The 22932-nt window shown below is 45.0% G+C and overlaps 1 protein-coding gene across 1 annotated transcript; it reads right to left on the reverse strand.

Moving 5' to 3' along the window:
* Positions 1-5131: 5131 nt before the first annotated feature.
* Krtap17-1 (keratin associated protein 17-1) lies at positions 5132-5775 on the reverse strand. The gene has a single exon (XM_006992857.3). It carries the CDS (start codon positions 5773-5775, stop codon positions 5434-5436), a length of 342 nt encoding a protein of 113 aa, XP_006992919.1. The 3' UTR covers positions 5132-5433.
* Between the last annotated feature and the right edge of the window lie 17157 nt (positions 5776-22932).

Consider the following 22932-nt stretch of genomic DNA (forward strand, 5'->3'; position numbering starts at 1 on the left):
CACACATATGCCACGCTCCATGCATACCCCCCACATGCACACAACATAAAGACTTGTAAAAATATTGTTGTCTGAGCATTCTTCTGCACTTATTTTGTTGCTGCATTTATTCGTATGCCATAAGTTTTTGTTTCTTCCATTTCTTCTGGGATCTTTTTCTTCCGTGCAACCTCCTCTTGTGGCTTTGGAACAATTGATTCCTTTTCAGTGAGGGTCTTCTCAATGTGACAGGGGGAGCGCATGTACAGGTTAATCCCGCCTCGAGCTCTGAGTGTCAGCGTATCTCAGCTACTTTGTTCACCGGATATGTCCAGTGACTAGAGAAGCTACAGCTACACCCATAAGTTCAGCACTACTCTGTGCATTTTTATACTCAGCACTCTTTTTTTTTTTGTTCTTTTGGACACCAACCCTGCATCCAGCCCCACTGTTTGGCCTGGGCACGCCTACCGACTCCAGCACAGTGTTTCTTTAAAGTGACATCTCTCCAATATGCCAGTTGGTGGCATTTCGGATATGCACACTTTTGATGGCCTGGACAGTTTCATGGGTGTTCTTAAAGTGAACACAGAGGTTTGAACCACTTGATTTGCCTGATTTTTTTTGTAGTGTTTTCTGGGTCAAGAGAATAGCCAACCATCTTCACAGGTCACCTCAGGCCACTTCCAGGAAGAGCAAATACTGATTTTTTTAAAAGGACAATACTTCCAGGCTCCATGAAATGAAAGGACAATGTGGCTTTCCAGGTTGGTTCCTCAGGCACTGTGAACAAGACTCCTCCTGGCTGCTATTTGAGATGAGGTGAGAAATGAACCACAGGTTTCCAAGCACCAAAGATAAGCCTTCTTGCCCAATGAGTGGCCAGTCTTGCCTGTGTTTTCATCATCGGTGCAGTTTAACCCCCCCTGGAAGGTTGACCATTGTTCACCTCTCCCTTTATGCATTATGTCATTATTCACTCAGTTTCTCTTTGGTTTATCCATCAACTAGGACAACACTGGGGCCCACTGGAGAGATACAGAAAGAATGACCAGAAATTTCAGTCATGAGGTGCAGGTGAAAAGAGAGATTTACACACCCATGAGCAATTGTAACGTATTGTGATGAGTACTGTAATTGAGGGACATGCAAGAGCTTTGGGTACTGGGGAAAATCTTCATATGGATTTTAGGAAGTTAGGAAAGCTTCCTCAAGTAATAAGATGGCCAACTAGCATCCTCAAGGGATGATGAAAAATCTCAGTCTGTGGAAACCAAAGACTCAAGAGCAGGATACATTTGGGAAATAGTCCGACAGTTAATACAGTTTGGAACAGTCGGGATGAAGAGCACAGGAGACAGGAAGAAACAGCGAAGGGCCCAAGCTATAGAAGGTCTTGAGTAAGAAATTAGATTTAGTAATGGTACTTGGGGATTTAATCAAGGAAGTAAGGGGTTTGCTATTTTAGAAATCTCTACCTATGGGGATGGGAGAAAGAGGACAAGTTTATAGGCAGAGAAACCATAAGGAGGCTGAGCAATTATCCAAAAGCCTTCTGGTGACAACCTGGACCTGGAAGCTCATTGAACTAGACCAGTGGGAGAGGTTTTATGGCAAAAGAATCTAGATGTGTCCATGGTTGAGACTAGAGGGGATCACCATTCTTTGAGATAAGGCTTTTGAGCTGTGGGGATGGGAGAAGTAGAGAGCTCGTCAACTCCCTACCATTTATAGGTCCTCTCCATCTGCTTCTCTTCCTCAGCTAAGCCAGTGATGAAATTGTACTTGGTGATAACTAAAACAAACGAACAAAAAAAATCATAATTCTCTGATGAGAACTGGTTGGGAGGGCATTGTCCTTTATCCTTTATCTACTCAATGAACCCCCCCTATAAATGAAGTGGCAGCTTTTCTGACCATGTAGGCTGTTCCTACTTGACTCATCTTTAAAGCATTCTTCACCCTTTAGCATCATCCAGGTGCCATAAGGGCAAGGACTTTGTCTATTCACTGCCACATGCCTGGCACCCAGAGTCGAGACTGATACATAAGCAGTGCACAATGACCATTTATTAAATGGACAAATGAGAACCTCTGTGTCCAGCTAAGAAGGGTAACCCTTGCAGGTAACTCAAAGAAATCACTACCTCTGCTCAGGCATCCAAGTGCCATGGCCATGAGCAATGGAATGATCAGTTGCTCTGAATCACAGAGACTCAGTGCGAGCCGTTGGTCTTTAGACAGGCTTGTCCCATTGTCCCATTCCTTCTGCAGCTGTGAGCTTGTACTGGGGACTGAAAAGTCTGTTTTTAAAAGGCCAGTTATACATAAAAAGTGACTGAAATAATACAGTTGCTTTCCATAAGAAAACCCCAAATTGAAAGCGCAATTGGCTATAGAAATACATCTGAGATGGTTGAAAGTAAAAAGACTGATAATATCAAGTGCTAGCAGGGGCATGGAGCAACTGGAACTCTCAGACATGGCTAATAGGAATATAAAATGATGCAACCACTTTGCAGCAATTTGGTATTTTCTTACATGTTTAAATATTCAATTGCCATTTCCACAAAAGTACAATTCCTGGATATTTTTCCAAAAAGTAAATCAAAACATATGTTCATATGAAAATTTATACATGTATGATCCTGAAAGCTTTATTTACAACAACCAAAAATGATTAATGACTCAAGTGCTTTTCAATTGATGGGTGAATTTTTAATATCATCTTTCCATAAAATAAAATACTATTAAATTTTAAAAAAGAAAAGAAAAGAAAAGAAAAAACTAGGGTTTTGAGAGCCAGCTCAGTGGAGTACTTGCACAAGAACAAGGACCTGAGTTTGATTCCCAAGACCTCTGTTTTTAAAAAACAAGCCTGGTACCAGTAGAAAGCTCTTGTAATCCCAGGGGTAAGGGGGTGGAGAGAGGTGGATCCCTGGAACTCACTGGCCACCCAGTCTACCTACTTAAGGAGTTCCAGACCAGTGAGAGACCCTGACTCAAAAGGGAAAAGGTGAACAGTGCCCAAGGAATGTATCCAAGGCTGCCCTTTGACCTCCACATATGCATGTACACCCACATACACATGTGCAGTCATACACAGGAGCATGGCACCTGGGTTGAGAGAGAGGGAGGGAGAGAGAGAGAAACTATGGATACTGGCTATTTGAAGGAGTACCAAAGCCATTGCATTAAGTAAGAAGAATACACACCTTATGACTTCTTTCCTAATGAAATACTAGACATGGGAGAGTGCCTCATAATATAAAGAGCTGATAGCTGCTGCTGAGGAGGGTGAACTACTAAAAGAAGGAACCAGGGAATTTGGAGAGTGGTGGAGCCTTCCATGAACAGAACGCAGCAGTGACGCCACAAGAACAGTATGTACAATCGTCAGGTTTCATGGGACTGGGCACCACAGTGGTAGCATCTAACAGTATGTAAGTTACATAGCAGTAAAATACACTGACCTATAGAAGCTTATGAAATTCTCAAAGAATACGTTTTGGGAGATTGTTTTTAATGAAACAGAAAAAAAAATAATAAAGGCAACACAGTAGAAACAGCAGCCTCCCGCTTGTGCTTGTGAATATGCTTGGGGGGGGGGGGGCTTCCTGAAACACTTGTCAGTAAAGAAACCTGAGCAGTCAGCTGACTACTTCTCCTCTCTGTGTTCCTATGGTGTGGATCCTTTTAAGAATCATTATCTGTTTATAGTCAGGAATATACATGCACACACACACACACACACACACACACACACACACACACACAAGAATTGTGGTGCACACCTTTAATCCCCGCACTAAGGAGACAGGGGTAGGCAGATCCAAATTCAAGGCCAGCCTGACCTACACAGGGAGTCCCAGACCTGCTAGGGCTACATAGTGAGACCCTGTCATCCCTCGCTTTCCTTTGTAAAAGTGGAAATAAATACTATTCTCTTGGTGCAAGAATGGATTTTATTTAACCCATGTGTCACTTGAAATCGTTCTTAACAAGGGGTTGAATCCACTATTACTTGAGCTTGAACTCCCCAGCGAGGCTCCTTCAGTACATGTGTCCTTTTCTTCCTCTCAGTAGAGTGAATGCAGCTGGGTCCAGGACACAAAAAGAAAAAGAAAGCCTGCCCCTCGGGAGGAAGCCAGGACCAGAACATGAGACTGAAGGAGGATCTGAGCCCCACACTAACATCCTCAGAAACTGCGCATCTACACAGTCTGGCTGCAGAAATCCCCGACATTCACAACCAACCTGGGATGGGTTTATAATGCCAGCCACATGAGAGTCTGAGGCAGGAGGATTACAAGTTGAAGGATAGCCAGGGCAACTTAGTGAGACCCTGTCTCACAATAAAAAAATAAAAGGGGGCCTTGGGATGCAGCCCAAGGGTAGAGGTTTTGCCTAGCCTGCAATTGAAGCTCTAAGTTCAATCTCCAGCATTGAAAAAAACAAATAAATAAAATAAAATAAAATAAAATAAAATAAAATAAAATAAAATAAAATAAAATAAAATAAAATAAAATAAAATAAAATAAAGCACCAACATTCTTTTACCGAAGCCTCCTCCTCTGACTTTGCCACAAGATTCAGGCCAAGCCTGAAGTTCTGCAAAACCACCCTAGAACCAGAAAACAGAAAATAGGCATGGATCCTGACTGGAATTAAATACAGTAAAATCAGCATTTACCTTGCAGCTTTTAGAAACACAGCCTTCAGGCATCCCAGGTCCTGGAGCTGATGGATACCACAGTTAATGGTGACACCCAGGTATTGGTCAAAGTCTCCCTAAGTGAAACTCACACTGCACACAGAGGCTTCTGTCTACAATCTACCTAAACCTCCACCTGCCAGGTAGAGAATTACCTGTGTTCCTGTTAAAAACACAGATCCCCAGGCCACACCCTGAAAGCATCCCTTATGTTTCAGGGAGGGCTCCAGAATCTACAGTTCTAACCAGCCTCCCAAGACCCTGCTGCAGGAGATCAGCAAAGTATATTGTGCAGTCCCTAGGTGGATGCCATCTTAAATCTTCCTAGTAGGCCCTGGGAGGGTTGAAGGAAGAGGCCAGAGGACTGAGAGGGTAGCCAGCATGCTTGAATTTATTAAAAGATTGACAATGTTTCAGAGGAGCAGAAAGCTGGGGTGAACCAACAGGTCCAAAGAGTAAGAGAATGTCTCATAGCTGCAAGGCATTTGACTCCATGCAAACAAAGCCTGGAACATTGAACTTGGTGACCACCTCATTGGAACCCAGCTTTTATTTCTTGCCAGGAAATGGCTCTTTGGTCCAGAATGCCTCAGACACCAGGGCAAGCTCTCCTCTCAGAAATAACATGACAGGCAGGTCACTGTCTTGGAGGTATGAAGGAGTCAGGAGATGAGGAGGTCTCCATCTGGAGTAGGCAGAGGGTGTCCCCAACACTGCCTCAGTTATAGGGGGGAAGGTCTTCATTTCGTTTCACACACAGGTGTAGGCTGACAGCACACTGGACCACAGCACCCGGAGGAGCCACAGCACCCGGAACCACAGCAGCTGCCTCCACAGCCCCCGCAGCCTCCTCCGCAGCCTCCTCCGCAGCCCCCGCAGCCAGATCCACAGCAGCTAGACCCGCAGCCAGACCCACAGCAGCCAGATCCGCAGCCAGAGCCTCCGCAGCCACAGCAGGAGCCGCAGCAGGAGCCGCAGCAGGACCCGCAGCAGCCACAGCAGCCCTGTTGACAGCAACACTCCTCACAACACTCTTGTTCCTGGGAGCAGCAATTGAGGCAGTCTCCCGGGCAGCACCCCATGGTCCCAGCCGGTCAGGTCGCAGGTCAGGAACACACGCGGCCGAGCTTCCCCTAGGTCTGACAGTGGCCAGCTGGACAGCAGCTTTTATATCCCCTCACCCAGGGGTGTTGGCACAGGGGACAGGATGTTTGCTTTGTTATTATTTATGCTGGTTTCCATAAGAACGTCTCATTAGCTGGCTGTTTATTTTCCAGCCGTGAGTACCTCAACTCATAAAAAAAAAAGCCCCACTCGTCCCAACTGCTATTTGTCCAGAGGGTAAAAATACATCTGGGAAAAGACCTGTCATTAGCCAGGTTGGAGAGAGGAAGGAGAAGCTGGCCAAAGAATCTGTTCTGGCTCCTCTCCCGAATCTTCTCTCACAGCAAAAAGGAGACTCCACTGGCCACATAGCCTGTTTTCATGGATGCTGACCCTAAGAAACTAGAAGAATAAGAACGGATGAGCCTTCTGTCCACAAGGAGGCTGTAGCCAAGGATCTGATGCTGTGGTCCCTCCCAGGTAGAATGGCATTCTCTCCCCAACCATGTGAGCAAAGCAAATATTTGTGTCTGTGTGAGGTATGTGGATGTGTGCTGCACATTTGTTTAGGCTTGGCAGGTGAGCATCAATCACGAGTAATAACTGACTTGTGAAATGCAGATAGACTCACCATAAAACTGCAGAAGGCTGGGGAGCCACATTCTCTCTGGGCTGCCATGGGCTGAACATTCACACTTCTCTCTACACAGGCAGGAAAGCTCGGAGCAGCACCTGCTACTCCCAGCCCCAGGCCTTTCCTTAATGGAAGATGGAGATGAGGAAGGGGAAGGAGGCAGGGAGAGAAAAGAAAGAAATGAGGTAAGGAAAGAAAATGAGGAGGGGAGGAAAGAAGGAAGGGGAAGGAGGAAATGAGAAAGGGAAAAAGGAGATGGAAGGAAGAAGGGAAAGAGGGAAAGAGGAGGAATGAGAGAAGGAAAGAGAGAGGGAAGGAAAGAAGGAAGGAGGGAGAGAGGGAAAGAGAAAAGGAAGGAGGAAGAGAGGGAAAGAAGGAGGGAGAGAAGAAAAGGAGGGAGAGAGGGAAGGAGAGGAGGAGGGAGGGAGAGAGAAATGAAGAGAGAAGTAAGAAGAGTGGAAAAGATGAACAGGAAAAAAGAGAGAAAAGATGGAAAGTGGGAAGAAAGGAAAAAGGGAGAAAGGAAGAAAATAGGAAGGTGGGGAAGAAAGAAAAAGGAAAGAGGGGGGAAGTAAAGGCAAAAAATGGGAAAGGAGAGGAGGAATGAAGGAAGGAAGGAGAGAGAATAAGGAAGAAAAAAGGAGAAAGTAAAGGAAGGGGAAGTGAGGGAGGAAGGGAAAAGGGAGGAAAGGGAAAGAGAGGAAGGAAGAAAAGGAGGAAGGGAAGGAGGAAGGAGAAGAGGAAAGAAGAAAGGAAGTAATGAAGAAAATGAGGAAAGAGGAAGAAGAAAGGGAGGGAAAGAGGGGGGAGAAAGGGAGAGACAATCACCGAAAACCAAAACATTTTATTAAAATTGGAACACTGAAGGGCTGGAGAGATGGCTCAGCACTTACAAACATTGGTTGCCTGAAACTTTCATAATGCCATTGTTTTTAACAGCTGAGTAATCCTCTACTGTGTAAATGTACCACATGTTCTTTATCCATTCCTTGAGTGAGGGACATCTAGGTTGTTTCCAGGTTCTGGCTTTTATAAATAAAGCTGCTATGAACATGGTTGAGGAAATATCCTTGTGGCATGATCGAGCATCCTTTGGGTACACAAAAGTGGTATAGCTGGGTCTTGTGGTAGATTGATTCTCAGTTTTCTGAGAAACTGCCATATTGATTTCCAAAGTAGCTGTACAAGTTTGCACTCCCACCAGCAGTGGAGGAATGTTCCCCTTGCTCCACATCCTCTCCAACATGAGCTGTCACTTGTGTTTTCTATCTTAGCCATTCTGACAGGTATAAGATGGAATCTCAGAGTCTTTTGGATTTGCATTTCCCTCATGGCTAAGGATGCTGAACATTTCTTCAAGTGTTTTTCGGCCATTCAAGATTCCCCTGTTGAGAATTCTCTATTTAGATCTGATTTTGAATGAGGTAACTCAGACCCAGAAAGATGAACTTGGCATGTACTCACTCATAAATGGATATTAGCTGTAAAATAAAGGAAAACTACACTACAATCCACAGACCCAGAGTGAACCAAGGAAGGTTCATAGGGGACATCCAGATCTCCCTGGAAAGTGAAACAGAATAGATTTCATGAGTGGACTGTGGGTGGGTGGGGATGGGAACATGAGCGATCAGGTTCAGGGGTGACTGAAATAGTCGGGGGGGGGGGGGGGCATTCAGGGTCAGGTAAAAACCTGGTGCAAGAGAGCCTCCCAGAAATCTACAAGGATGACCCTAACCAAGACTCCTAGCAATAGGAGATATGTAGTGTGAACTGGCCATCTCCTGTGACCAGGCAAGACTTCAAGAAGGAGTAGGAAACCAACCCAACCACTTAACCTTTGACCTATAATCTGACTTGCCTATGGGATGTCCTGGGGTAAGGGTAGCCTAGAGATTGAAGGAGTAGCCAGTCAATGACAGGTCCAGTCTAAAACCCATATGCACTCCTGGAGAGTGAGTCCACCCCTGACACTGCCTGGAGCACCAGGACCCACAGACTGGATGATCCAGAGACCTAGGATAGAACCAAACACAGCTGGAGAAAAAAAGATGTCGATGTAGCCCGGCGGTGGTGGCGCACGCCTTTAATCCCAGTACTTGGGAGGCAGAGCCAGGCGGATCTCTGTGAGTTCGAGGCCAGCCTGGGCTACCAAGTGAGTTCCAGGAAAAGGCGCAAGCCTACACAGAGAAACCCTGTATCAAAAAACCAAAAAAAAAACCAAAAAACAAAAACAAAAATAAAAAAAACCAAAAAAGATATCAATGTAATGATGCCTAATGGTATTCTCTTATGCTCATAGATTGCTCCCTAGCCCAATTACCATCAGAGAAGCTTTATCCAGCAGCTGATCAAAAAAAATGCAGAGACTCAGAGCTGAACATTAGGTGGAGCTTGGAGAATCCTGCAGAAGAGGAGGAGGAAGGATTCTAGGAGCCAGAGGGGTCAAGGACACCAAAAGAAAATCCACAGAATCAACTAACCTGGGTTCATAGGGGCTCACAGAGACTGAAGCAACAACCAGGGAGCCTGCATGGGACTGACGTAGGCCCTCTGCACACATGTTACAGTTGTGTAGCTTGGTCTTTTTGTGGGATTCCAAACAGTGGGAGCAGGAACTGTCTCTGACTCTTTTACTGGCCTTAGGGACCCTATTCCTCATACTGTGTTGCTTTGCCCAGCCTTAATACATGGGGAGGTATTCAGTCTTACTACAACTTAATATGCCATGCTTTGTTGATATCCATGGGAGATTTGCCCTTTCCTGAACAGAAATGGAAGGGGAGTGGATTTGGTGGTGGAGGTAGTGGAAATGGGGAGGGATGGGAGGATAAGAGAGGAAACTGTAGCTGCGATGTAAAATAGATAGATAGATAGATAGATAGATAGATAGATAGATAGATAGATAGATAGATAGATAGATAGAAAATAAATAAATAAATAAATAAATAAATAAATAAATAAATAAATAAATAAATAACACTGGTTGCTCTGGTAGAGAACCCAGCTTTAGTTCCCAGCACCCACATGGCAGTTCACAGCCATCTGCAACTCCAGTTCCAGAGGATCCAATACCCTTTTCTGACTTCCATGAGCACCCGGTACATGAGCACAGACCAAACACCCATATACATAAAATAAGTGAATCTATAAAAAATTAAAATTGGAATGTTAAATAAGTGGAAAGATTCAACTGCCGTCAGCATAGCTACAGATTTTGTGTAGTTATGCAGCATCTAGGCAACCAACCTCAGTTAAAATCTTCCCTGAGATTTGATTTCTTCTCATGGTTTTTCTTACTAAATTGAACTCTTAACTTAATTGAATGCTTGGTGTCAAGAAGAAAACAAAAAAAAAAGTGGGAATGATGGAGAGCATCTGCCAGGATGTGGCATTAGAGTGAGACACCCCAGTGTCATCCCAGGGAATCGAATGTTTTGGGGAAGAGATGAGCATTCACAGATTAGGCTCCGAGGACAAGTTCTGAAATGTGTGAACATTCCTGTCTCCACTTTGAACCTTGGAACCTTGCCATGGTTTAGGGAAGACGGTGGCAACCCCAGAGCCAAGGGGCTGCAACCTCAGGAGCATAAGGGAACAGGGGTACAGATGGGAATCTGGGCCAAATAACACAGCCCCTCCCCTTTCCTTTGGAGATGAGCTGGAAGGGAGGCCATCTCTAAGAAAGGCTAGGCAGGCTCAGGACAGGGCAAAAGATGAACAAGAATGGGAAATGCACAACTTGGACCTGATGTGGATCCCAGTGTTTGACCCAATAGGAAGCCTGGGGTATGAGGAACCCCTGAACCGTCGCTGGACCCAGAGTTCCTAAGGCTCACATCAGAATCGCATCAGAATTACCTTGAGTGGTGACTTCCCAAAAACGTTTGATTCCCTGGGATGACACTGGGATATTCCACACTACTAATGCCACATCCTGGCAGATGTTCTATATCAACAGTTCTCAACTTTCCTAATGCTGCAATTCTTTATTTCAATACAGCTCTTCATGTTGTGGTGACCCCAATAAAAAAATTATTTTTATTGCTACTTCATAGCTGTAATTTTGCTACTGTTGTGAATCATAATGTAAATTTCTGATATGTAGAATATCTGATATGGGACCCCTGTGAAAAGGTCATTAGACCCCCCCCCCAAGGGGTTTGGATCCACAGGTTGAGAACCACTGCTCTGCTTCATTCCCATTTTTTTTTTTTACTTTTTTTTTCGAGACAGGGTTTCTCTGTGTAGCTTTGTGCCTTTCCTGGAACTCACTCTGTAGCCCAGGCTGGCCTTGAACTCACAGAAATCCACCTGCCTCTGCCTCCCGAGTGCTGGGATTAAAGGCGTTCACCACCACCGCCCGGCTCTTTTTTTTTTTTTTTTTAATTAAGCATTCAGTTAAGTTAGGAATTATATAAGACAGATATCCAAATTCATCCCTGTCTTGTATTAAGTCAAAATGTAAGCATTTATGAAGTCATATGCTTAAAAGTTTCTAAGGCGGGTTAGACTATCAAATTGGCTACAAAACACTGACATAATTTAACATTAGTTGGACCCCTTATACACACAACCTGAAAATATTCACATTTTTGGAAAGATGATACCAGTGTCCAGAGGGACACATTAATGCTAGATTGGACCCCTCCCCAGATGTTCTGTTTCCTGGTCAAGTGTCCCTACACAGCACTGCCCCCAGCCTGACACTTGAGAGAGGGACATAAAACAGTAATGTCCACAGCACACACATCCTTCTATCCCATTGTCTTTGTGACAGGTAATTCGTTCTCAGAGTCTTAACTACAATTTGTACAAGGTTTAAGTGTGTTCCCCTAGTCTGTGTGTTGGGAGCTTAGTAATGTGAGACATTGTAGGACCTTTAAGAAGTGTGGCCTTGTAGGGTCCTAAGGTCATTGAAATGTTGCCCTCCAGAAGGGAATACTGGTCTCTGGGAGCGATTCTCCTCAAAGTTAGTTCTTTGTTTGCTTGCTTTCTTGTTTGTTTGTTTTTACACCCCAACCAAAGTTTCTCCTCCTTCCCCTCTACCAAGTTCCTCCCCCCACACACTTTCCCTCTCCCCTGCCCCATCCACTCCTCCTCCTGTTTCTCTTCAGATACAGCCGGGCATCCCCTGGATATCAGCCAGCCATAGTATATCAAGTTGCAGCAAGACTAGGCACCTTCTCTTCTAAGGCTGGATGAGGCAATCCAGTAGGAGGAAAGGGTCCCAAAAGCAGGCAACACAGTCAGAGACATCCCCTGCTCCCACTGTTTGGAGTCTCACATAAAGACAGTTACACAACTGTAACATATGTGCAGAGGGCCTAGGCCAGTCCCATCCAGGCTCCCTGGTTGTTGCTTCAGTCTCTGTGAGCCCCTATGAACTCAGGTTAGTTGGTTCTGTGGGTTTTCTTGTGGTGCCCTTGACACCACTGGGTCCTACAGTCCTTCATCCCCATCCTCCGCAGGATTCCCTGAGCTCTGCCTAGTGTTCAGCTGCGAGTCTCTGCATCTGTTTCCATCAGTTGCTGGGTGAAGCCTCTCTGATGACAGTTGGCCTAGGCACCAATCTTTGAATATAGCAGAATATCGTTAGGCATCATTACATTGACATTGTTTTCCTCCAGCTGTGTTTGGTTCTATCCTAGGTCTCTGGGGTATCCCACCTCTGGGTCCTGGGTATGAGTCTCCAGCTGGGCCAGTCATTAGGTGGTCATTCCCACAACTTCCGTGCCATCTTTATCCTGGTACCTCTTGTAGGCAGGACAAATTGTAGGTCAAAGGGTTGGTGGCTGCCTTGGTGTCCCAGTCCCTCCACTGGAAGCCTTGCCTGGTTACAGGAGGTGGCTGGTTCAGGCTCCATATCCCCCAGTGCTAGGAGTCTTAGCTAGGGTCACCCTCAGATTCCTAGAGATTCCTAAGTTTCCACTGCTCTAGGTTTCTAGCTCATCCCAGAGATGCCCCCTGACTCAGGTCATCTCTCCCTCCATCCTCCTCCTACCCTGTTCCTCCTGTTCCCATCCCCAGTCCCCTTCCAGATGCCTCCCCCGATCCACTGACAATGTCTGCTCTATTTCTCCTTCACAGTGAAATTAATGCACCACCCCCTTGAGCCCTCCTTGTTACTTAGCTTCTCTGGGTCTGTGGGTTGTAGCACGGTCCTCCTTTACTTTACGGCTATAAAGGCCTGAGCCTAACTTGTGAATTACCCTCTGATTTTCCACCTGGAGCTGAGATCTCCCTCAAGATTTGCTGTCTGGTAACGTGTTCTCTCTCATTTGCTCCTGCTTTCCCATGTGCCGATGCTGACACTCTGCCATTGACCATCCTGAACTGTGAGTTCAATAAACTTTTCTTATAGACATGTGAGCAGCTATCATAGCAATAAACAAATATCCAGGACTAAAATAGTACAAAAAAAAAAGAGTTCAATGGAGAGTCTTCTCTGTCCCATCATTCAGTGTTCATGCCTCTCAGCCACCCCCTCTCTGCTCTCACAGTTTACTTGACCCCTCTATGCTCCCATTTTTTCACCTGTAAACCAGAAACTATGATAATAATAGCACCGGTCTCAGAGCTGCTGTGATGAAATGAGTGGGTACATGCAACAGGTCCCCAGACCTTAGCACAGCTGATGCCATGATGGAAGTATCATTTGGGCCTTGGAACCTGGCACATGGGCAGCAGCACCTGACCAACAAGAACAAAGTCCCTAAAGACTTTCTATTGGCTTGAAACATGGCCAAGTAAGTGGTCTTCTCTGGTGATTACCTCACAACATGCATGCATACAGAACACAGGAAACAATGGCCAGTCACGTGCAGTCAGGTAAGTACCTGCTGTTGCAAGTATACAATAAAGTGTGTGTGTGTGTGTGTGTGTGTGTGTGTGTGTGTGTGTGTGTGTGTCCATAAAACACATAGGGATATTTTCTCCCGGACAAAGATTCTTTAATTCAAGCAAATAGAAAAGCTTACAGAGAACCCCAGGTTAGGACTTACAATGGCTACCCTCTGTGACAGAATGGGAAAGATGCTAACCTCTACACTCTCTCGTTAATCATCACAGAGCACACTCCCCTCCATCTGCTATAGCAATCTAGAGGTGGAGAGTCCCCCTTTTCTGGAGTTGGGCTGGTGGGTAGCCAAGCCCCTGCACTCAATTACCCATCCCCCACAAAAATACCTTGGGAGAGGGAATGTGGGCAGCATAGGGAGAAGTGATAGGGATGAGCTTTGGCCTCGGTGGCAGTGGTAATGACAGATGTCCAGGAATGAAACCTTACCAATAGCAGCCCCTGAGAGGAAACGGGGAACAGGTCTAGTGTGGAAGTGGGTAGGGTTAGATGGGTGTTCCCCATAAACCTTGGATGGTTGGGAACCAGGGCCCCTGAACCTCACCTAGATAAGGAGTAACTCTGACTCTGGGCCTCCATCACGCCCAGGGGAGGACAAGAGGAGCTGAGCCCCTATGTAGAGGGCTAGGAGGGTTCAACTCTCTATCTCCCTGCACCCCAAAGACAGCTGTCTGATCTAGCGCAGAACTACAAAAGACCAAGTGGGGAAAATATCCCCTCCACTGGTCACACCTGCTGCTGAGAGGGGGAACACCTCCAAATGAGATGCTCTTTAAGGTCTTCCTTAAGTCCCAGAGAGGAGGAGTGGTCCCTGACCAAGAGCCCAGAGGCCTGCTAAGGGAATGGAAACTCAGCAAACAGGAAGGAACTTAGGGCAACTAGAGCCTCTTCCAGGAGGCCAGTGTATGTATGGGATCTAGCCATGAGGGTGGAAGATTTCCCTCCCAGGACAGAGGCCCTGGGCCACTAGCTGCTGTAGAGTGGAGGGGTTGAGGGCATAGCTGGGTAGCTGGCTAGGAGCCTGGGGCAGGGGAGCTGAGCAAGCTCTCTAGCCTCACAGGGAACCTGCTTCTCTAGGGAGAGGGCAGGTCAGGAGCCAGGCGTGGCCATGCCACCCTCTCTTAGGATGACTGGCAGAGGATCCCTTCCCCCTTTTCCTGCTTTTGGTCTGTCCCTAGATGTCCTCTCTCAAGTTGCGGTTTTCCAAGTCTCTCCATCATCCCTGCCGTTGCTATCCTGGGATAGACCCGTGTGCTGGCCACTGCACAGTCTGCTGACCCCTTCCGGCCCCTCTCACTGCTTTCTTTCCACGTCAGGAGGCCAAGGCTGGCAGGACTGGGTGGTTAGCTTCTCCATTCTCTCTTCTACCCACCTGGATGAAATGCCAGCAGCCAGGCGGAGATGGTCCCGGGCTGCTGGGCTCCAGTCCAGGCTCTGCAGAGTGCCTGCCCGGCCAAGGTAGAAAACTGGCTCCATTTTAGCAGAAGCATGAACCCCAGGAAAAACCTGCCTCCACTTCCCTTTAGAGACCTACACACACACACACACATAAGTGCTGGTGCCCCACCCCTTATGATGACTTCCAGATCACTCCATAGACTGTACAGAAAGAAGTTCTTAGAATTATATTCTAGCAGTAGTCTACGTTAACCAACCCCCTACTGAAAGATATTTAGGTCACTCCTGCTATTTCTGATATTTTCCTACTATCCCCACATTGTGGAAATAACTGTAGTTTAAATCAGTTTACACATGATCTTGGTATTTCCCTGCCATAAACTCTTCGAAGAGAAATGGCTGGGTCAATGAGTTCTTGCGTTTGTAATTTTCAGGGATGTTGCCACATCACCCTTCATAAAGGTACCAAATTACACTCCCTTCTGCACGGTGCTCCATTCTCTTCATGCTTCACCTACACAATGGTTGTCAAGGAATGTGGCCTTGCCCATCTGATACAGGAAAGATAGCAAGTTTAATTTGCATTTCTATTGTGTGTTTAAATACCAGCTGAGTTCCCTCTCGGGTGAATATTTTTCATATCATGCCATTAACCATCTTCCTGTTGAGCTCCTGTTGGCCTTGTCTTTGATGAGCATAGTTTGCACAGCAGAAAATACAATTTTCATTTGCATTTAGTTGTATCCAAGGATTTTCTTAAAATTTTGTAAGCTTTATTATGTATAAAAAACTTGCAAATAAAATAAACATCATATCAAAATTAACCAAACCCAGTGGCTTTACATCTCAATAAACTTCTATATAGTTAAAACAGGCATTCTAAGCCGGGAGGTGGTGGCACATGCCTTTAATCCCAGCACTCAGGAGGCAGAGGCAGGCAGATCTCTGAGTTCGAGGCCAGCCTGGGCTACCAAGTGAGTTCCAGGAAAGGTACAAAGCTACACAGAGAAACCCTGTCTCAAAAAAAAAAAAAAGGCATTCTAAAGCTGTGAAGCTTCACACTGAATTTTGCATTTTCACTATCGAATGTATTCTTTTTTATGTTTTTTTATTTGTTTGTTTTGTTTTTGTTTTTTGAGATAAGTTTTCTCTGTGTAGTTTTTGGTGCCTGTCCTGGATCTCACTCTGTAGACCAGGCTGGCCTCGGGCTCACAGAGATCTGCCTGGCTCTGTCTTCTGAGTGCTGGGATTAAAGGTGTGTGACACTGCCACCTGGCCATTATGTTATTTTTAAAAAGATTTTTTTTTCATACAATATATTCTGATTATGGTTTTTCCTCCCCTAGGTCCTCCCCCACTTCCCCATCCACCCAAATCCACACCCTTTCTTTTGTCTCTCATTAGAACACAAACAGACATCTAAAAGAATAATAATAAGATAAAATAAAACAAACAAGAATAAGACAAAACAAACAAGCAAACTGAAAAAAGAGTCTCCCCCCCCCCCCAAGAAAAAAACCACAGGAAACACATGCAGATCTGAGACACATATATTTACATATGCAAAAAACCCATAAAAACAAAATTGGAAACCATGATATATAAGCAAAGGATCTATAAGAAAAAAAAAAAACCTCCAAAACTATCGTTGAGTTTATTTTGTGTTGTCCATCTAGTGCTGGGCATGGGACCTGCCCTTAGGTGTAGTTTGTATACCCGTTGGACTCCACTGGAAAAGCTCAATTTTCCTTTGCAAGCTGCTGTCAATTGTAGATAGCTCTGAGTTAGGGATGGGGTTATGTCCATCTGGCTTAGACCTGTGCAGGCCCTCTGCCTGCTGCCACAGTCTCGGTGAGTTCATATCTGTGTCAATCCTGTTGTGTATGGGAAGGCATTGTTTGTTCTGTTTGGGGTTTTGTGGTTGTTTTGTTTTGTTTTGTTTGTTTGTTTGTTTGTTTGGTGTCTTCCATCCCCCACTGACTCTTACGGTCTTTCCACCTCCTTTTCCTCAGAGTTCCAGGAGCCCTGAGGGGAGAGAATTGATGGAGACACCCCATTTACGACTGAGTGTTCCAAGGTCACTTTCTGCACAGTGTCCAGTTATTAGTCTCTGTATTTGGTGGTGCATGCTGGTAGGATTTGCTGAAGGAGGGGAAAGCAAGAGGATCACAAGTTCAAGTCCAGCTTGGGTTACACATTTTTTTTTTCCGCCATCATTCAAAGTGGCAGGCTACAGAATGGGAAAAGATTTTTGACATTGTATTTAAGGAATTTTCCCCAGGTTACCATATTACTTTATTATGTTTTAAATATCTACATATTTAGTGTGCATGTGTGTGTATACATGGTGTGTGTGTGTGTGTGTGTGTGTGTGTGTGTGTGTGTGTGTGTGTGTGTTGTGTGTAGGTCATAAGACAACCTTCAAGAGTTGAATCTCTCCTTCCATTACGTGGGTCCTGGGGATGAAACTCAGTCCTCCAGGCTTAGTGACAGGTGCCTTGAACTCTTCATCCTTCTGTACCCACTTCCCAAAGGCTGTGATTACAGGCATGCTCCACTGGGTCCAACTTATGTAATATTTCTTAAAGTCTTGGAATCTTTGTGCTACAGAAATGTCTCAGTGATTAAGAGCACTGGCTGTTCTGGAGGACCAGAGTTTGGTTCCCAGCACCCAGATGGCAGCTCACAACTTTCTGAAACTCCAGTTCCAGGGGATCCAATTCTGTTTTCTGGCCTCTGTGGGCATTAGGCATGTACATAATGCACAGACATAAATGCCTATCCATATACATATAATAAAAATGAATCTTTCTTTAAAACTTACTGTATGTTTGGTAGGCCAATCATGAAACCCCATGATATTTATTTGAATACATTTAATTTTAGCACATTTACTTTATAACCAGTAGTTATTTTCCACAACTGAAAACATATATATCAAATAGACATATACAAATATTTAAAAATCATATATAAATTTATCTTCCCTTAGTATAATACTTACTTCTGCTAATTTTTCTACTAAGCTATTTATCTCTCCTAACTAATTTATAGGAACTCATTTTATGGAAAGTATGTTTCCTTTTTTTATTATGTCAATCACAGATGTTTCAAAATTTGCCCCAAAGCATCATGTAATTATGTCTGTGGAGTCTTTATGTACAGAGTTTTCTTTTATGTGGACAACTCTATCTTTCCTTCCTTGCCCTGTTAGGTTTTGAAAGTTGTTCTCCATCTCCAAATCAGACGCATTGCCATTTTATTTGTTTCTAGTTTGCATGGTTGCACTTTCATCATGTTGCAGATCATGAATTTATTTTGGTGTGTGCTTTATTAAAACCACTGATTTTCCTGATTGAAGAAATCCACACTTAAATAAAATGTGTCATCAAATTTTAAAAACTATTTTTAAAGTAAGCATGTCCACTGTCGGCTTTAACCAGAGAATCCTCTCTCTCCAGTGAACAGCGGTGAATGGCCGCACCAGATACTGAGGCTAAGTGACAGATGAGTGCTCAGCCTTCAAAAAGATGTCTGCACCTTCCTCCTTCACACTCAAGGAACACTGGTGAGGAGAGGGGTGGGAAGATATGACGGCCAGAAGACAAGGAGAGGACATGCAAAATGTCACCCTCTGGACAGCATGCGGCCGACAGCAATTGCTATCACAAAGTCACAGCAGGCCAAGTGTCCACCCTAGGTCTGCAAAGAATGAGGTTGGGGGCTGGAGAGATGGCCCCATAGTTTGTAGCATTTGTTGCTCTTACAGAGGACCCAGCTTCAGTTCACAGACATCAGTAACTCGCTCTCCAGATCTGACACCCTTGTCTGACCTCTGTGGGCATCACTCCTGCAAGCGGTACACAGACATACATGCAGGCAAAACAGCCACACACAGAAAATATAAATAAATGTTTACATTTAAAAGAAAATGAGGTTGTCAGCAGCCAAGCACACAAGGAAGAGGGGACTCGAGGGCCCCGTCTCTCACTGCTGAGAGGTTAAGGGAGAGGGAGAAGAGCTAGGCCTTCAGCTGTGTGACCACCGGTGACCCCACCAGGCTCCAGTGTATCATCACAAACCCGATGCTAACACAGACAGTCCTGGATGAACTGAACAGGTCACAAAACAAGTCCAAAAGTCATGAGTCTGGAAAAAGGACAGGAAGGGTTAACCTGGATGGGAGGGTGACAAAAGAGGATGTGAGAATTATCAGAATACATACGCATGCATGAAATTGTCAAAGGACAAAATTAAACAATTAATAAAAATAAAATTTGGGTTTAAAAAAAGAAGGTAAGCGTGCCCTCTGTTCTGGCGGCCTCTAGCGTTCATCTACTGACACTACATACTCAGCATCTATGGGTTTGATGTTTCATGTTGTTTAGAGGCACAAGATAGGTTCTGAGGCTAAGTAATGCAATTAATTAGTTCATTAAAATCTGCACATCTGGTTTAATGTGAGAAATGTATCAAATCACATGCTTAACTGACTGGTTCAAAAAAGAACGCATCCTCCTCCTGTGGCCCAGGCTCTGCACTGGGCAATTTATAGGTAGGATTTGCGTGTGCGTGCGTGCGTGCGTGCGTGTATGCATGTGTGTTGTTTAAGAACTACAATTAGTGTTGTTTTGTTGTTGTGATGGTGGTGGTGGTAGCGGTCATGGTGGTGGTGGTGGTGGTCATGATGGTGGTGGTGGTGGTCATGATGGTGGTGGTGATGGTGGTGGTGATGGTGGTGGTGGTCTTTCCTGGGTTTTGTTCTTTATTTCTTTTTGTAAATCCTTTATGCTAAATAAAAAACTAAATATGTTTTTTTAAATGTCTAAATCTTTTTAAAAGAATCAAAGAGCAGGCAAAATAGAATGTGTACTGGACAATTATGGGGGGGGGGAGTAAAGTGCTCAGAGGACTGAACTGAACTTGGAGACTGCCTCTCCCCTGGGGTATTTTCTGAACTTGGAAAACTTGAATTTCAACTTTTACTACGTTTCAGGGAGGTAGAAACCACAGACAACTCCTGGAGCCACCCTAGGAAGGACACCTCTGCGATGAAGAAGCTCGGCCTGCGAAGGACCACAGCCTCATAGAACGATGGCCTGGACTCAGCCCACCAACTCCTACACCAAAGAACTGTGGGGGAAGCTGTCTGAGCCTTCACCTGGATGGGATGCAGAGCTCCCTGACTATAAAGAGGCCCCCAGCTGGTGGTCTCCGAATGTGCTGGCAGAAATGAACGCTGATCCTTTCAGAAAGACACACCACCCTTTGACTCAATGAGCCCTACAGATAAAGGCCCACAGAAAGCACATATGGTGGTCATTACCGCTAATCACCTGTCTGTCTCTCAGGCTTTCCAAAACAATACAGGAATGGGTTCAAGTTCAGCTTGCTTTGGATCAGATGTGACCAAGTGGCCTTTTCAGCTAATAGTGTGAATAGCAGTGACACAGTTTAATTTCCAGACTAAAGCTTCTGGAGCCGATGCGCCTTTCTCCTCATACTGCGAAACCAGTGTGTGCAAAGACAGAGAGAACAGAAGCCACTGCCAGCCTGAGTTTCTCCAGCTAGATTTAAAAACAAAAGCTAACATTGAGGGAAATAGAGAGATGACTCAATGGCTAAGCGCTCTGGCTGCTTCCCCAAGGGACCTGGGTTCAGTTCCCAGCACCCACAGGGCCGCTCAAATCCATTTGTTAACTTCAGTCCTGGGAATCCACCACTACCCTCTGCTGACCTCCAAGGGCACTGCACACATCTGGTACACTTGCATACACACAGGCAAAACACACTCATAAAATAAAAATATGTATTTTTTAAATAATACTGAGAACTTCCCTGACTTTTACACAGTTTTGTTCCAATCTCCTCTTCTCAGAGACATAATAGATAGATAGATAGATAGATAGATAGATAGATAGATAGATAGATAGATAGATATAGAGAGATAGATACATACTTACATGCATATATATACATATGCATTATAGTTTTACAGTTTTAAAAGTGAATATACAAACCCAAGGTGTTTTTTTTACATCTAGGTTGATCCAATCTATTTGTTTAATTGGATGTTCAATTAACGTAAGATTGGTTATTATCAATTAATTTAGCCTAATGCTCACTAGAGGAAAAAGAGGACATTGCTTTGGTCACACTCTAGTTCTCTCTGTTAGAACCTAAACTTTTCTTCAATGTACACCTTTTACTGTTCCATCCAGTTAAGTTGAGCCTTGTGTCTAACCAGAGAAGCCCTGTCCTCTAGAGAGAGGGTCAGTAAGGACAAGCATGAAGCTAGGTCCTGGGGGTGGTGGTGGTGGGGGGAACCTATGCCACACAACGTCCTGCCTCTTCCCTTAAGCATTTGATGAACTAGAAGAAAACATAAAGAGTTTGGCACAAACCCAGTCGTTCTGTGGCCACATCACTTAAGTTCTTAATTTCATTGACGGTGAACTTCACTCAAAAGATCTCTGCAGCCCTGTTCTCATCACCGAAGTTTTCAAAATCGAGCTCCGTGCCTAATCCTGTCAGTGTCAAGGCTGTTAACATGGAAAAGCCATTCCACCTTCAAAGAACACAGTGCCAAGGTGACGAGGATGAGGGCTTGTCAGAAAATAGATGCCCATGGGCTGTGGGTACAGCACAGTGTGGGACTGGAAAGGGAAGGTGGGGATGGCAATGGTGGACAGGACTGCAAACATCCATAAAGTAAAATGATAACTTACAAATTGTCCAAGATGAAAGACTACTTTTTTCTTTCTTTCTTTTCATTGTCCTTCCTACTTCTCCACTTCCTGCCTCCTCCTCCTCCTCTTCCTCCTTGTCCTCAGCCTCTTCCTCCTCCTCACTCTGTTTTTTTTTTTTTTTTTTTTGGTTTTTCGAGACAGGGTTTCTCTGTGTAGCTTTGCGCCTTTTCCTGGAGCTCACTTGGTAGCCCAGGCTGGCCTCGAACTCAGAGAGATCCGCCTGGCTCTGCCTCCCGAGTGCTGGGATTAAAGGCGTGCGCCACCAACGCCCGGCTCTCACTCTGTTTTTATCTTTTCTTTTTTTCTTTCTTCCAGCATCAACCTCAGAGCGGAACTGAACTGATTTGAGCTCACAGGAACCAAACAGATAGGAGCTTTCCTTCCTTTGTGGTTTCGTTTCTGACTGCTTGCTTGCTTGCTTGCTTGCTTGCTTGCTTGTTTTAGCTTTTATTTTGTTTCATTCTTTGAAACAGGGTCTCAAGTAGCCCAGGCTGGCCTCAAACTCCACAGCCAAAAAGGACATGGAACTTCTGATCCTCCTGCCTCCACTTTTCTGAGTGCCGGGATTACAGTGTACACCACCAAGCCTACCATTTGCAATGCTTGGATTGAACCTCGGGCTGCATGCATGTTAAAGAAACATTCTATACTCTGAACTACATCTCCGCCCAATTCACTTTTCTAAAATCCTTTCCTTTGGATCCAAATGTGGAATGACTCATCACATCTTTTTGCCAGGATTCTGAAGATGTCCTCAACCCACCTAGAAACCAAGGATTCTCCCTCCCACGAGTCCACCATCTGTGTCTCTGCATTTCAACTCAAGATATGCCGGCTTGGGGTTAGGGCTGATTGGACATGGACTGTGTCCAAGAATAGTCTTGATCGTTATCAACTCCCTCGCCTCCACAGCATGCCTTTCTTGGAAGGATTTCACTCTGGGTAGGGATGGTCTACTGCTTGTCACACAACCTTTGGGAGCCACTCTCAATGTGACCTCTGGCCTCCTCTCCACCTGGCCTTTTAGCCACCTGACACACACATCTCTTCTTCCCTGTCCCCATTACTCATTTATCACACTCTTTCCTTTTTCTTTTTTTCATGTGTTTGTGCATGCATGTGTGCATGTATCTTCATATGTGGGCACATGGGAGGTACACATGCATATGTGTCAAATGCATGCATGTGAAGGCCCAAGGTTGATGTCTCAGGAATCTTCTGTGATCAATTTTCCATTTTATTCTTTCAAGGTAGGGCTTCTTTTCTTTTTCCCATCTATTTATTTTACATCCCGGCTGCAGCCTCACCCTTCATCCTCCCCTTCTAGTCCCTCTCCCACTTTTTCCCATTCTCCCCGCCACACACACACACACAGTTCCTCCTCTTCTGTCTCCGTCCAGGAAAGGGCAGGTCTCCCATGGATATCAACACAGTATGGCATATCAAGTTGTAGTAAGACTAAGCACCTCCCCTTATATTAAGGCTGGGCAAGGAG

Source organism: Peromyscus maniculatus, chromosome 8 (genome assembly GCF_049852395.1).
Source record: "Peromyscus maniculatus bairdii isolate BWxNUB_F1_BW_parent chromosome 8, HU_Pman_BW_mat_3.1, whole genome shotgun sequence".
NCBI classification, from domain to species: domain Eukaryota; kingdom Metazoa; phylum Chordata; class Mammalia; order Rodentia; family Cricetidae; genus Peromyscus; species Peromyscus maniculatus.

Excerpts from the sequence above, each read along its gene's own strand:
- Krtap17-1 (XM_006992857.3), bottom strand. The coding sequence starts at position 5,775 with ATGGGGTGCTGCCCGGGAGACTGCCTCAATTGCTGCTCCCAGGAACAA.